The sequence below is a fragment of the Lutra lutra genome, chromosome 3 (assembly GCF_902655055.1).
Source record: "Lutra lutra chromosome 3, mLutLut1.2, whole genome shotgun sequence".
Taxonomy (NCBI): Eukaryota; Metazoa; Chordata; class Mammalia; order Carnivora; family Mustelidae; genus Lutra; species Lutra lutra.
Genome location: NC_062280.1, coordinates 163,690,152 through 163,705,169, shown reverse-complemented (window position 1 = coordinate 163,705,169; position 15,018 = coordinate 163,690,152). Strand labels below are relative to the sequence as shown.

Below are 15,018 nucleotides of genomic sequence, written 5' to 3'. Positions count from 1 at the left end.
AAACTATTTGATTTAAAAAGTGAATTAATGAGGTTGCTATATATAGTCAGTCAATATATGAAATTAATTATATTTCTACATGCAAGCAATAATAACAAAATGTATAAAAGTTGTCATTAAAAAGTTAAAAAAAATACCTGGCAATCAATGTCACAAAATATATGTACTACCTCTAAATAGAAAATAAAACTTTGAGAAAAGTTTGAAAAAGTCTTAAGTAAATCGATGGGAATGCCATGTTCATGGAAGAGAAGACTAAACATTATAAAAACATGAATTGTACTCTAAAGTGATTTATGGGTTCACTGCAATCCCTACTGAATTGTAAATTCTTGTCCAGTGGGCACCTGGGTGGCTCATTTGGTTAAGCAATTGCCTTCTGCTCAGGTCATGACCCTGCAGTCCCAGGATCAAGTCCGGCATCTGGCTCCAAGCTCCACGGGGAGTCGGCCTCTTCCTTTGACCTTCTCCCTTCTCATGCTCTCTCTCACTCTTAAATAAAATCTTTGAAAAAAAAAAAAATTCTGTCCAGTGGGGATTGTGGATGTAAAGTTGAAAAGTTGATCCTGTAATTTAAATAAAAATGAAAAGGGCCCCAAATCCCAAGAAAACTTTGAAGAGGTAGTAGATATTACAAACAATTGTAAAGTTACTTTAAGGCACTGTGGCATTGGCCTAGTATAAGCAAGTAGACAAAACAGATTTGTGTTCAGAAATAGGATCACACATACAAGGAATCCTGATTTATGGTAAAGGCAAAAAAGTGTATTTCATATGGAAAAAAAGTTAGTTTTAGCTCTTCTCTCATATCACACCAAAAATCAATTCAAGATGGATCTTAGAGGTAAATATGAAACAAGGCTTTTAGAATATAAAAGAGGTCTATCTTCAAAATTATAAGAATGTGAAAGATTACTTAAACTGGATCTGGAAAGAGTCATCCAGATAGAGAAATATTACTGTTAAAATGCCTTTCCTCAGGGGTGCCTGGCTGGCTCAGTTGGCAGAGCATGCAACTCTTGTCTCGAGGTTGTGAGTTTGAGCCCCATGTTGTATGTAGAGAGTACTTTAAAAATAAAACATTCCGGGGTGACTGGGTGACTCGGTGGGTTAAAGCCTCTGCCTTTGGCTCAGGTCATGATTCCAGAGTCCTGGGATCAAGCCCTGAATCGGGCTCTCTGCTCAGCAGGGAGTCTGCTTCCCCCTCTATCTCTGCCTGCCTCTCTGCCTGCTTGTGATCTCTCTCCCTCTGTCAAAGGAATAAATAAAATCTAAAAAAAAAACAACAACAACAACAAAAAAAAACAAAAACAGAAGTTTAGGGGAAATGGCCTTTAAAAAATTAAAAGATAAATAAAATAAAATAGAAATAAAAAAATATTCTAACAGCATTTTTCAAAGAGCCAGAACAAACATTCCTAAAATTTGTATGGAACCAGAAGAGACCAAGTTGCTAAGGAAATGTTGAAAAAGAAAAACAAAACTGGGGGCATCACATTGCCTGATTTCAAGCTTTACTACAGAGCTATGATCACTGAGACAGCATGGTACTGGGACAAAAACAGACACATACACCAGCGGAACAGAGTAGAGAGCCCAGATATGGACCTGCAACTCTATGGTAAAATAATCTTTGACAAAGCAGGAAAAAAGTCTCTTCAATTAATGGTGCTGGGAAAATTGGACAGCTATGTGTAGCACCAGACACAAAGATAAACTCAAAATGGATAAAAGACCTGAATGTGAGGCAGGAATCTATCAAAATCCTAGAAGAGAACAGAGGCAGTAACCTATTTGACATCAGCCACAGCAACTTCTTTCAAGATATGTCTCCAAAGGCAAAGGAAACAAAAGCTAAATTGAACTTTTGGGACTTCATCGAGATCAAAAGCTTCTGCACAGCAAAGGAAACAGTCAACAAAACAGACAACCCATGGAATGGGAAAAGATATTTGCAAATGACACTACAGACAAGGGGCTGATACCCAAGATCTATAAAGAACCCCTCAAACTCAACACACACAAAACAGATAATCATGTCAAAAAATAGGCAGAAGACATGAACAGACACTTCTCCAAAGAAGATACACAAATGGCTAATAGACACATGAAAAAATGTTCAGCATCACTAGCTATCAGGGAGATTCAAATCAAAACCACATTGAGATACCACCTTACACCAGTTAGAATGGCTAAAATCAACAAGACATAAACAACAAGTGTTGGAGAGGATATGGAAAAAGGGAACCCTCTTACACTGTTGGTGGGAATGCAAATTGGTGGAGCCACTTCGGAAAACAGTGTGGAGATTCCTTAAGAAATTAAAAATAGGGCGCCTGGGTGGCTCAGTGGGTTAAGTCGCTGCCTTCAGCTCAGGTCATGATCCCAGGGTCCTGGGATCGAGTCCCGCATCAGGCTCTTTGCTCAGCAGGGAGCCTGCTTCCCTCTCTCTCTCTCTCTCTCTGCCTGCCTCTCTACTTGTGATCTCTCGCTCTGTCAAATAAATAAATAAAATCTTAAAAAAAAAAAAGAAATTAAAAATAGAGCTTCCCTATGATCCTGCAATTGCACTACTGGGGTATTTACCCCAAAGATACAGATGTAGTGAAAAGAAGGGCCATCTGTACCCCAATGTTTATAGCAGCAATGGCCACGGTCACCAAACTGTGGAAAGAACCAAGATGCCCTTCAACGGACGAATGGATAAGGAAGATGTGGTCCATATACACTATGGAGTATTATGCCTCCATCAGAAAGAATGGATACCCAACTTTTGTAGCAACATGGACTGGACTGGAAGAGATTATGCTGAGTGAAGTAAGTCAAGTAGGGAGAGTCAATTATCATATGGTTTCACTTATTTGTGGAGCATAACAAATAGCATGGAGGACAAGGGGAGTTAGAGAGGAGAAGGGAGTTGAGGGAAATTGGAAGGAGAGGTGAACCATGTAGCAACATGGACAGGACTGGAAGAGATTATGCTGAATGAAATAAGTCAAGCAGAGAAAGTCAATTATCATATGGTTTCACTTACGTGTGGAGGATAAGGAATAACGGAGGATGTTGGGAGATGGAGAGGAGAAATGAGTTGGGGGAACTGGAGGGGGACACAAACCATGAGAGACTGTGGAGTCTGAGAAACAAACTGAGGGTTTTTTTTTGGGGGGGGGTTGGGTGAGCCTGGTGGTGGGTATTAAGGAGAGCACATATTGCATAGAGCACTGGGTATGGTGCATAAACAATGAATCTTGGAACACTGAAAAAAATAAAATAAAATTACAAAAAAATTTTTAAATAAAAATAAATAAATAATCGTTCCCAAAAGATACCATGAAGAGTAAAAATTTATGCCAGGGAGTGGGAAAAATATTTGCAAAGTATATAACCAACAGAAGCTTTGTTTCTAATACATAAATCTAATACATCTAATACATCTTGGCAGAATATTTGAACAAGAACTCTTGAAAAGATGACTATTGGGGAAAATGCTTGATGTTATTAGGCATCAGAGAAATGAAAATTAAAATCACAATGTCATACCAGGACCTACTAGAAATACTAAAATGAGAATAGTTAATACCAAATGTTGGAAAAGATATAGAGCAACTGAAACTCTTACTACACTCATGGCAGGAGTGTAAATTGGCCCAAATTCTGTAATACCAATAGGTAGTATCTACTGCATTTCAAAATATGCATTCTCTTTCCCAGAAATTCTATTCCTAAATACCCATTAGATAAGCATATATGAAAATATCTGAGCAATGATGTTTATAGGAATAGTTTTACAGTTATTCTGAAGTTTTTCAAAATTCATTTTGTTAGAATTAATTTATTTTCCATTCCCATCACATAAGCAGTCCTGAAGTCAAGGCATATCTGTTTTGATAATCTCAGGAAACCCAGTACATAGATATTGGTTTTCTTTACAGGAAAAACAAAATTTATTTCTGACCATCATTATTGTTACTGTTAATTGCTTAATTCAAATTATTTATGAAAATCCAAACACAGATTGCATAATTTATTTACTAGAACTCTAAAAACCACTCTTTCAGAGCTGTTCATCCATTTACACAGCATGGATCTCATCTTATTTCTCTGTTTTTGTTTTGTTTTGTTTTCTTTATTTTATTTTACAGGCAAACAAACTTGGCTACAAATCACTTCTATGTTGTTCAATTTGCTTTCTGGTTGAATATTGCTGGTACAAATTTAGGAAAATGAGTATGAATTCCATTTGTTCCCAAAGTAATGCCTGCATACTTAAAAACTGCTTCCCTTCAAATATTTTAAGATCAATATTTATCCTTACATAATGGGAAAAAAAGGCTTAAAAAATTAATGGTACCTCAAAAATGGTACTTTGATAGGGATTTTCAATGAGACACTAAGTTTTATTCTGTGACTCTCATATGCCTTCAGCAAGTTTCCATTTTACGGCCAATTTTAGCCCCTACATATTGGTGGTTCTCTTGCCTAAGAGCTATAAACCTTAATAGAGTCCCTGATACACAGCTCACACTCTGCCCGGTAAGGCCAAGGTGAGATGTCGGAGAAGCAGACGGTCTAAATACAAAAAGACAGCTACTCTACTTCCCCCACTGCCCCCAATGCCTTGTTCTTTTAAATAAAGAAAGAACCAGAGGAAAAAATAATATTTAGGACCAAGTTTCATCAAAAATGTTAACTGACAATGACAGAGTTCACTGCTAATTGTTTGGGAAAGGGTTATACATCTGTGGATCTTCTCCTTAGGTTAAAAAAAAAAGCTGTTAATTTCATTTATGCGGGTAACAACTTTGTATATCTCCAGACTGAGAGGTGAATCCATTGAGTTCTGAATATAGAAAAATCAATTTAGAGTCATTAATGTGAAAACAAGGAAAACCACTAGTAGGTAACTTTGTATTTCTGTAATTATTTCCTCAGTATCTAGGAGAGAGTGTGTGTATGGGTGGGGACGAGGTAGACTGTTTTTGTTTTGGTTTCATATATTGGGTTGCAATATACACATTTAAATTTAAATTTAAATTTTCACCATTTCCAGATATGAATTAAAAGTTTGTTATTATAAGGAAAACACATATTACTTAGATTTAAAGACAGTCACATCTAAATCAAAGATCTGGATTTTCCAGAATGCATTAAATTTTTAAAGTTCTCTTCAGGAATGTTGTAAAATATGTATAAAAAAAAGAGGTATCTATTTCTAAATGTAAGATATTATTTCTAAATGTACACCTAAATATAGAACATACTAGTGTTTTCTTATTTTCTCCCGGAATATGAGAATTTGAGAATTGTTCTATATTTGAATTTCACCTGAAATTTCGTAAGTCTTCAGAAATTCATTTATTATTGCTTCATGCACTAGTGTTGGCTATTTTCTCAGTTCTCCCACCTTTCTGCAAGGTGATAAAGTCGGCTTTGCAGACAATAGCTGAAAAAACTCTATAGAACTGGATAGCAATTAAATGCAGGATAAAATATGACTTCAGGAAAAGCTATGTAAGTGAAGTTATTGTGACAAAAGCCAGCCTGGATTTTACTGAAGAATGAATGAAGTGTAAAGAACGTTTGCTTTGCCCTGAAATTAAAGTGCACTATACATTCTTACTTTTAAAGTTATTTTTACTGCAGATCTTTTCTGACAAACAAAAAAGTGAACAATAGAATAAACTTCCCTGTACTCATTACCCAGCTTCAACTAGGATCACCAGTGTGTCATTCATGTTTTACCCATTTCCCTTCTCTCTCTCTCTTTTTTTTTTTTGAAGTATTTCAAAGAAATTCTGAAACATATCATTTTAGCTTAAAATATTTCTGATTTCATCCCAGAAACAACCAACCAAAAATCATCAGGACTTTTTTTTTTTCTTTTATTAACCTAAGAATAATCAGAACTAATAAGGACTTCAGTAATTCCTTTTGAAAAACTAATGCCCAGGGTATGTTGAAATTTTCAAACATCCTTTAATGGTGGGTCTATTTGAATTGGGATCCATAAGATCCACTTTTTTTTTGTTCTGTTTAATCACAATCCATTTAGAATAACGACTTCTTGCTAATTATCTATTCATTATTACTGGGGGTTTTGTTTACTTGTTTGACTATTGACTTGGAGAATTTAGTCAGTTATCCTATAAAACATTACACTCTCTGGATTCTCCTGTTTGATTCCTTGGGGTGTCTTCTTTCCTTCTCCTCCTCTTCTGATGCCTCTTCTACCTCCTCCTCTTTCTTTTGTCCTTATTTTAAAAACTCTTTGATATTTCAAAATGTTCATGCTAAGTTGTCTTTTCTTCATGGTAAGTTTAAATAAAAGTTTCAATGGCATAGACTATGTTTGTGTGTGTCTATACGTGCCTGTGTTTGAGATGTTTCACATTTATTAACTATAGCATGTAAAATTACACTTTTAATTGCTAGACAGCATATGGTTCGTGGTAGCCCTGGTTTTACAGGCATTCAACCAATTTCTCATTTCACATATTATCTTGGCTGTCACAACCTCTCCCACGGCTCTGTGTAAATGCATGTTAACACCTTGGATAATGTGACTATAGAGAAATATAAATTTCCAATCCTTGGGGTCCTCCCTGGCCATTTCTTTTGTAACAACCTTCTTTATTTTCAATAAACATGTGGTGGCTTTTTGTTTTTGTTTCTGCTTTTTTGTGTTTGTTTCTTTTTTTAGGAGCCTGTGGTTTGAAAGTTTCCATTGGTGAAACACAAGATTGGAGTAGAAAAACAAACTAAAAATATATTTATTGTGTCTGTTAAAACAAACAAACAAACAAACAAAACCCAACTTTCACCCAGCCTTCTTTTATATTTACTCTGCTGGGCTCTTACTAGCTTTTTCATTTCTGTATTTGACCTTGAAGGTGCAGGTTAAAGGCAAAGAATTGGTTTAATCATTCATTCTTAGCTGAAATAAAGTACATTCACGAAAGTATTTTTCAGGTTTTGCCACTCAAAATACAAAATATCCGTATGTAAGGCATGGTAGTCAGACTTTCTGGAAATTAAATTATCTTTGGTTTAAGTTCAGTAATAATGATTTTGGCCCCCTGCTTCAATCTCTTGATACACCAATCTCTCCCTTACCATGAATCCCAAATAGTGCCACTAAAGCACAGTTCTGTTCACACTGTAATTATTTTCCCCAAGTTTTTCTATTAGAACACAAAACACCTTCCTACCTATCACATGAACCATAAGCTGATTAGAAACCACCCTTTCAGGCACTCTGCTCCTTCTTTGATCCCTGAATTTAGCCACCCTGCACACCTGCTTCCCTTAAAACTGGCCATGCATTCTTACTAACACATCAGGGTTTTTTTGCATGAACGTCTCCTTTTCTTTCTAGCAAATTTAGCTACACCTTTAGACCTGACTTAAAAGGGACTTTAATTGTGGAGAATTCCATAATCCTCTCAGATTTTTAACCATTACTTGTGTTTCATTATCATAGCACTTATATTTGCTTTACAGAACCTCATCCTGCAGGGCAAAAGAGTTATTTACATATCAGCCTTCCTTGTGGAAAGAAATCATGATGTTTATTCTTGTTAAGTGTCTGGGCATCCACCTAAGAGTCTAGGTATATGTTTAAAATACCTTAAAATTTAGAAAGCCAGACATTGTGGATATTAACTCTTAAACATATGCTCAAATGACTGAGCTTCTAAAAAAAAGGTAGTTTTGTTTCTCATGGTGTGCTTTTTTGAAAGAGTACTATTCATATAGTAAAAACTGAATGTGATTAGAATATGCTATGTCCTATTATCCTTACATTTTAGATATGATCCCAAAACAGACACATGGACCATGGTGGCTCCTTTGAGTATGCCCAGAGATGCTGTTGGAGTCTGTCTCCTTGGTGACAGATTATATGCTGTTGGTGGCTATGATGGGCAGACATACCTCAACACCATGGAATCCTATGATCCACAAACAAATGAGTGGACACAGGTAAGACTGTTGCCAGCATAATTTACTTCAAATACAAAAACTTACTTCATTTACTTCCTTCTAAATTTCCTTGAGCCCAAAGTGATTGATTTAGTTCATTTTCATGTTCATTTTGTAAAAAGTTCACTAACCCACATTTATGTGTACTTTTATGTATTCTCTACTTTAATGAAATTCATATTAAAAGGTGACATTCCCGTCTTGATGGGATTTCCACTTTATTATAAGTAATAACAGACAGGAACTGAATTTTAATTACCTGAAACAAACAGAAAACAAAGAGGAATATATTGATTCACAAAAACCTAACTTTAGAATATCTGGTCTTAGAGATAACTGGAATAAGATGGAAAGCTACAGAAATCAACTTTCTGCCTCCTATATTTGCTTGACAATCTTTAGGTCCTATCAGGTCCCCTTTTCATCTACCACAGAGAGAATTTTCCATGGAGTGGAGCTGCTGGAATCTCCAAGTAGTAATCCTCACAGCCATAAACAGAAAACAAAAACAGAACAGCAAAGGGCTCTAAATGATCTGTCATGTAGAAAGTGCTCACCCCCAGACAATCACTTTGACTGGGAAGATGGAGTAACATATTTGGCTGATCTTACGCAGGGTGTTATCTCTTGATATATAGTACATTGTAGTTAGAGACTCGGGATCATGCTTAGAATTAGGCAGCTCCCGTTCTGGTTACACAACTAGAAGATTTGTGTTGCATGTGTGGGTGCCGGAGGAAAATAAGTGCTGTACAACTTAATTATAATGGAAAACAGCTTATTCCGTGTAGCTACTGTGACCTTGCTTGTAATGGAGGGAAGGGATATATTCTCAGACTTGTGTCCCTACATTCAATTTCTCTCTATTTTCCTCCTTTCTTTTCCAAGTGTCTCAATATTTCTATTATTCCTCCCCTTTATCAGAAACCTAAAAGCAAGATACCATTCCAGCAAACAAATCATTTCCATTAGTGGGTGCACTGAGATTCCAAAGCCTTATTTAGTCGAAGCAGATTAGGAACCTCATCTCATAATATTCCTCAGTGGATGAAGGGTTCTATTTGCTATTGGGGTGGAGGGTGGTCCACAGAAATTGACTAAAGTTTAATGTTTAGAACTTGAACACTAATTGAAGTATATTTCTTTTAAAATATATTGACTTTTAAAGACACAGTAGTTCCTAGATTCTGTAGCTTGATGATGTATGTTCAACCACAATATTGAGATAGGCTGACTCTGAAGTACAAAACTAAATTCCTAATGTCCAGACAAAAGTGCCTGCCTTATGAATCTTACCCTTCTCTAAGAAAAAACTCTCTGATTTCAATGTAAATAGATGAATTTGGCTAAAAGGAAAAATGAAGGCAGAATGAACAAGATAAGGGAAAGTATTTGGAGAACTAAGTCATGTGATTTTCTATGTTTTACTTTAACTGTAAGAGAAGATGCGTTCATCATCCAAAGAGCAGCAGCAAATATAAAAGAAGATTGTAATCATCACACTGAAATTTTAGAAGATATATTTAATCTCTTCTCTTTCTGGGTCCTTAGTATTTACAGAGAAATATGGCATGGATTAATGATTCTTGATTTGCTAATGAAATGTGCCAGTTCAATGATATATATTTAAAGTATATCACTTTTACAAATGAACATTAAATAAAGGAAGTTTATGGGCATATCAATGATAGAATATAGTCTTCATTACGTATAATAATGAGCCTTTATGCCTATCTCTCTTCTAAAATTGAAATCAAAATAATGTATGTAGTAATAATAGGTAAAAACTTCCTGAAGAACATTTTCCCTCATTTTATTTTATTGTGCTTTTCTGGATCATATAATATCTTTCAAATAAATAAGGTGGTATTTAAAATGTTTTATAACAACTCTAAGTACAATAAACACTAATTTTAAGCTCTTAAATTATTTTATGATTTTACCTCCATATATTTTCATTATTTATATTTTCTAGAGTCCATCAGCAGACCCACACAAAATACCTTTGAAGATTTTCAGGATTCTAGGTCCCTAGGGAAAAAAATCCCATATGGCCAGATAATGCCTGTCACTTTCCCTCCATTTACCCCATAAACAGACAAAACCAAAAGGTTATCCTATTTATCACTGGCATCCCCAAATGACCGAGCATGAGAATAAAATAAACTATATTAAATATCCAAGATTGTATATCTGCAAGACTTCCCAGATTTGGGAGCAATTGCCAGATTCATGTCTTAGATAGTTTTACTGAGAACACATGCATACATGTATCCATGGGCGTGTATGTATTTTTATAAATAAATTTGCCTTTGACATTTAACACTGGGTTTATTTTTTTTTATTTTATTTGAAAAAAAAAAAAAAACAATATGTCTGCTTCAAAACATAAGAAAAGACCTTTATTCCATTCCTCCTGGTCTGGGTAAAACCACCCTTTCATATGTTTTCTTAGTCCATTGTCACAGTCCTGTCAGACTGCATCCACTTGCAGTGGTGTGTGATTTTACTATCATCTCCCCATAGACTAGCCTAGTTGTTGGCATGGGGTAAGAAAAAATGTGAATATTTCTTAAAGAAAGCTGAGCATTACTCTTGCAGCTCAATTTGCGCTGCTGTGCATGGGTTATGCTTATTTGCACGCAGTAGCTATGTACGGTCATATCCTCTTATCAGCAGTTTTGCTTTCCATGGTTTCAGTTGACAGTGGTCTACTACAGTCTGGAGGCAGTTATCCCTCCTTCTGATGTGCTGTCAGCAGGTCAGTAGTAGTCTAATGCTATGTCACAATGCTGACATCATCTCATTTCATCTCATTATGGAAGCGTTTTCTCATGTCACATCACACAAGGAAAAGGGTTAGTACAGCAGAGTAAGAAATTTGGAGAAAGATAGAATGCATTCCCAAAACTTTTATTACAATATATTGTTATAAATATTCTATGTTATTATTATTATTATTGTTAATCTCCTATGGTACTCGATTTGTAAATTAAACTTTACCATAGGGTATGTATGTATAGGGAAAAACAGTATATAATAGTTTTGGTATGATCCATGGTTTCAGGGATCCCCTAGGAGTCTTGGAACATGTCCCCCTTCAAGGAGGGGCTACTATAGAAGATATTGAGAATAAGTCCTAGGGGATCCTGGTGCAATATCTATATTCTCCGTTTTGTTTGTTTGTTTTATTTTTTTCCAGTTGGTTCTGTGGCCAACATTTTTAGGGTGTCATTCTAAGGCTGAAGGTATAACTTTGGAGGGACAGCATGGCAGATTTTCTAAAAATATGTATTAAATAAGATTAAGTTAAAACAAGGGGAAGAAGAGGAAAAGCTCTCTTAAATATTTAAAATGTGATTATGTAGAATATATCAAATGCTCAAAATAACATGATAAATTCTGTGGTAAGGGAAATACTTAGCACTATGATAGAAACTAAGTGTGTTGGGCTGAGAAATATTTGCTCAAGTAATGACAAGGAGAATGAGGCCTGATGGGTGGGTAATAGTTAAGCAGGTGAAAATATAGGGAGTGGTTTAAGAAACAGAATTTATAAAGAACTGCAGGAAGAACACATAACATGCAAAAAAATAAAGAGGTGAGAAAGGAGTTTGGAGACATCAGAGTGTCTATGTGATGCACAGCCTGAAGCCATGTGATGGAATCATGACTTTACTATAAGGCTGAGTGGAAGTTAGTGAAGCTTTTAAGGAGGGAAAGTAAATAATCAGAATTGCATTTTAAAATGATTGTACTTGATGGGATGTGAAAAATCATTAGGAACAAGCAAGATTAGAGTCAGAGAAACCCATTAGGAGGATATTTTAACCAATCCACAGTGGAGGTGGAAAACTTTTCTCCTCTCCCTTTGAGGTTATTTGGTTGGCCTAATAATGAAACTGATACAAGACACATTAACAGAAGAAAACTGTAGTTTTGTATGTATGGGAAGCCCATAAAAATAGGAGAGTCAAAAAGTAGCCAAAGCAGGAAGCTTTATAACTTTTAGACAAAATGATAAATTTGTGACAAACTGTCAAACCAAGGATTTGAGCTTGTGGTAGTGAATTGCTGAAGTAGTAACAAGCTTTATTTATATAGCTTTTTGGCCCTAAATCTCTATCTCTGGTGATAACGATGACTTCTACCCTTCGGGTACAGGGAAGTTACCTTTCACACTGCAGATTTATCTCCTGCTTTCAGTGGGACCAAGGGGCAGAGAGTCCCTCCTGTACCAGACATCTATGAAGTACATTGAATTCAAAATAATCAATATGCCAAATTTGCATATCATGGGGTGGCATATTCTGCAACCCTTCACACTCAAGGTAGAATTGTAATATGAACCAGGCTGAAGACCACTGGAATTTGTATGTATGTTGGATGGAGAGAGACTGTAGGACTTGATGAGTATTCAGATGTGAGGTTGATGAGGTAAAACTAAAGGTCATGGATGTATCCAGGTTTCTGTCTTGAGCAACTGAATAGAGAGTGTGTCATTACCTAACACCAGAAACACAGGAAGAATAGCACATTTTTGGGAAAAAGTGCAGAGATTGATTTTTACAAACACACACATGCGTGTTTAGAGATACAGATGTAGATGTAGAAACAAAGTAAAGCTATTCATTCTATACTTTGTCTGGAAACTATGTATAGGATTTCTCAGTATTGAATGAACATCAGAGGGTATTTGGAAATGTTTTCAAAAATACAACTACCTGATATTCCTCCCATTTCTATAATGGTGGGCATTGAGCGCATATACTTTTTAGAAAATCTTTAAGTGACTCTGATGTGAAACAATACTTAAAAATTATTGGAAATGAAAAGATAGATGATGAAAAATGTATACATTTTGGAGTCACATAAACTTCAGTTTGGGCTCTTTGATTTATATATTGTCTCCTGACATTCTGTTCACATACCTGCCATACAAAGATAACAATACATGATGGGATTAGAAAGGTGATGCGGTGATCCATAAAAATTATCCTTTTTTTTAAAATTTTATTTATTTATTTGACAGAGAGAGATCACAAGTAGGCAGAGAGGCAGGCAGAGAGAGAGGAAGGGAAGCAGGCTCCCTGCTGAGCACAGAGCCCGATGTGGGACTCGATCCCAGGAACCTGAGATCATGACCTGAGCCGAAGGCCCCGGCTTAACCCACTGAGCCACCCAGTCGCCCCATAAAAATTATTCTTAACACAAATGAGTAAAAATAGATTATATGGGAAGTTTCTGTTTGTTTTTTTTTTACCCTGCAAAAGGATGTCAGTTAACAGTAAGTATGTTTAGAAGAACTGTAGATATGATGGTAATTTTCATATTTAGGGAGTGAGACCATATCCTTTCGTAATCAATAAGATAATGCATGTGAGCTGAGATTATTTTGCTCTTGGCTGTTTTATTTCTTACATTTTATTCCTTTCTTTATAGCTTGGAATAATATCCTATAATTTCTACCCTGCTCTGATATTTTAGGTGCATAAATTATTCTTAGAAAACTGTTATAAAAATCATTCACATCAAAATGCTCAAATTATTAAAACCTTGGCTTATCCTCATGGAATAAATTTTCATTACAAACTGTAAAAATTATTGTTTTAATATATTTCTAGCCAATTTCATATTCACGAATTACTAAAAAAATCTCAATTCTCATCTCAATGATTATATAAGGAGGAATTTTTTAAATAAGCACTACAGCAATTGTCAATTATGGTCTATTTATGACAAATATTGAAGTTACTTCATTGTATGGCTCTGTTTAGAATGAATGAATAACACATTTCAGTATAATATCCGGGGAAATAAGTTCAAAATGATTTCAATAAGTGTAATAGCTGTTTCATCCAAAATATACTCCAAAATACCACAATGAAATATCATTACAAATGTGTCTATGTATGCCCAGAAATAAATCTTTGCTGGAAACTTTTCTATAGCACCTTTGTGTCACTAAAAGTCATTAAATACTTTACTACTTGTATTAAAAATTCCAAAAGTGAATGCAAGTTTTAACAGTTTCAATATGCAAATTATTGCTCTTTTGTAAAACCCATTTTCAATGTTTCCATTTTTATTTTACTACTTGTGACTAAATTGGGAAAATATAAGCACATATATTTATGATTTTCACACATATGAATGTTTTAAATATATTACAACTGTATGCTTTCCTATGACAGTAAAATTTGTCTTAAATTGTGTTTCATCTTTTTCAACAGATGGCTTCTTTGAATATTGGGAGAGCAGGTGCCTGTGTGGTAGTCATCAAGCAACCTTGACTTATTTTTATTTGGAGAGATTTTATTTGCTGGAGTGGTTATTTTTATATCAGAAGGCAAGAATGAGAACTTCCTGAGGTGAAAATTCTTCAAGAACAAGGATTTCTGTAGATTTACCTACTGATGTCAAAAGAGGTAGAAGATCAAAGAGAATTATAGGAATCGAAATAAACATCAAACTGCTATGGGAAAAATGTCTGGCCGTATATTAGTTAGTTCAGGAATGGTTATTGGTAATTTGTTTTGTATTGTAGCATACAATAACTAAAGTTACCAAAGGCTTGTTTTTCTTGAGCAATTAAGAGAGATCCATTTGCGACATGGATAATTTCATGACTACAACTCCTTCAATTGTTTTATAGTTTGTGGCAATGTCAAAGAGGTCGAAGACATGATATTTCATCTGACAGAATCTGATTGGTTTACTATTTCCTAATCAGATGTGGTCATTCTAGGAGGCAGAATGATGTTTTATTAAAACAAACATGCTTCTTCCTCATTTTCTCAACTATGAGGACAATTAGAGAAATAGATTCATGCCTGTCTCTTGCATTCAGAAAACAAACTGCTCTGCTAATCAAAGCTGCACATTTCATCAGAGAGGATGGTTGAATTTTATTGCAACCATATTAGCAATCTGAAGCTGGCGAACACAAAGGATTGTTTTCATTAGGCTTACCACATTGCTTTGCTTTTTGAACACACTGAGCCAAAGAATCAGTACAATTATGGGCTTTTGCCTTAT

At 35.2% G+C, this 15,018-nt stretch overlaps 1 protein-coding gene across 1 annotated transcript in view; it reads left to right on the top strand.

Annotated features, from left to right (window-relative positions):
- The window catches only part of KLHL1 (kelch like family member 1), a 376,159-nt gene extending 361,745 nt beyond the window's left edge, over positions 1–14,414 (top strand). The window contains exons 10-11 of the mRNA XM_047720111.1: positions 7,809–7,980; positions 14,214–14,414. Of these exons, the coding sequence (XP_047576067.1) occupies positions 7,809–7,980; positions 14,214–14,273 (232 nt within the window). The 3' untranslated portion in view covers positions 14,274–14,414. The remainder of the gene's footprint in view (positions 1–7,808; positions 7,981–14,213) is intronic.
- Positions 14,415–15,018: the final 604 nt, after the last annotated feature.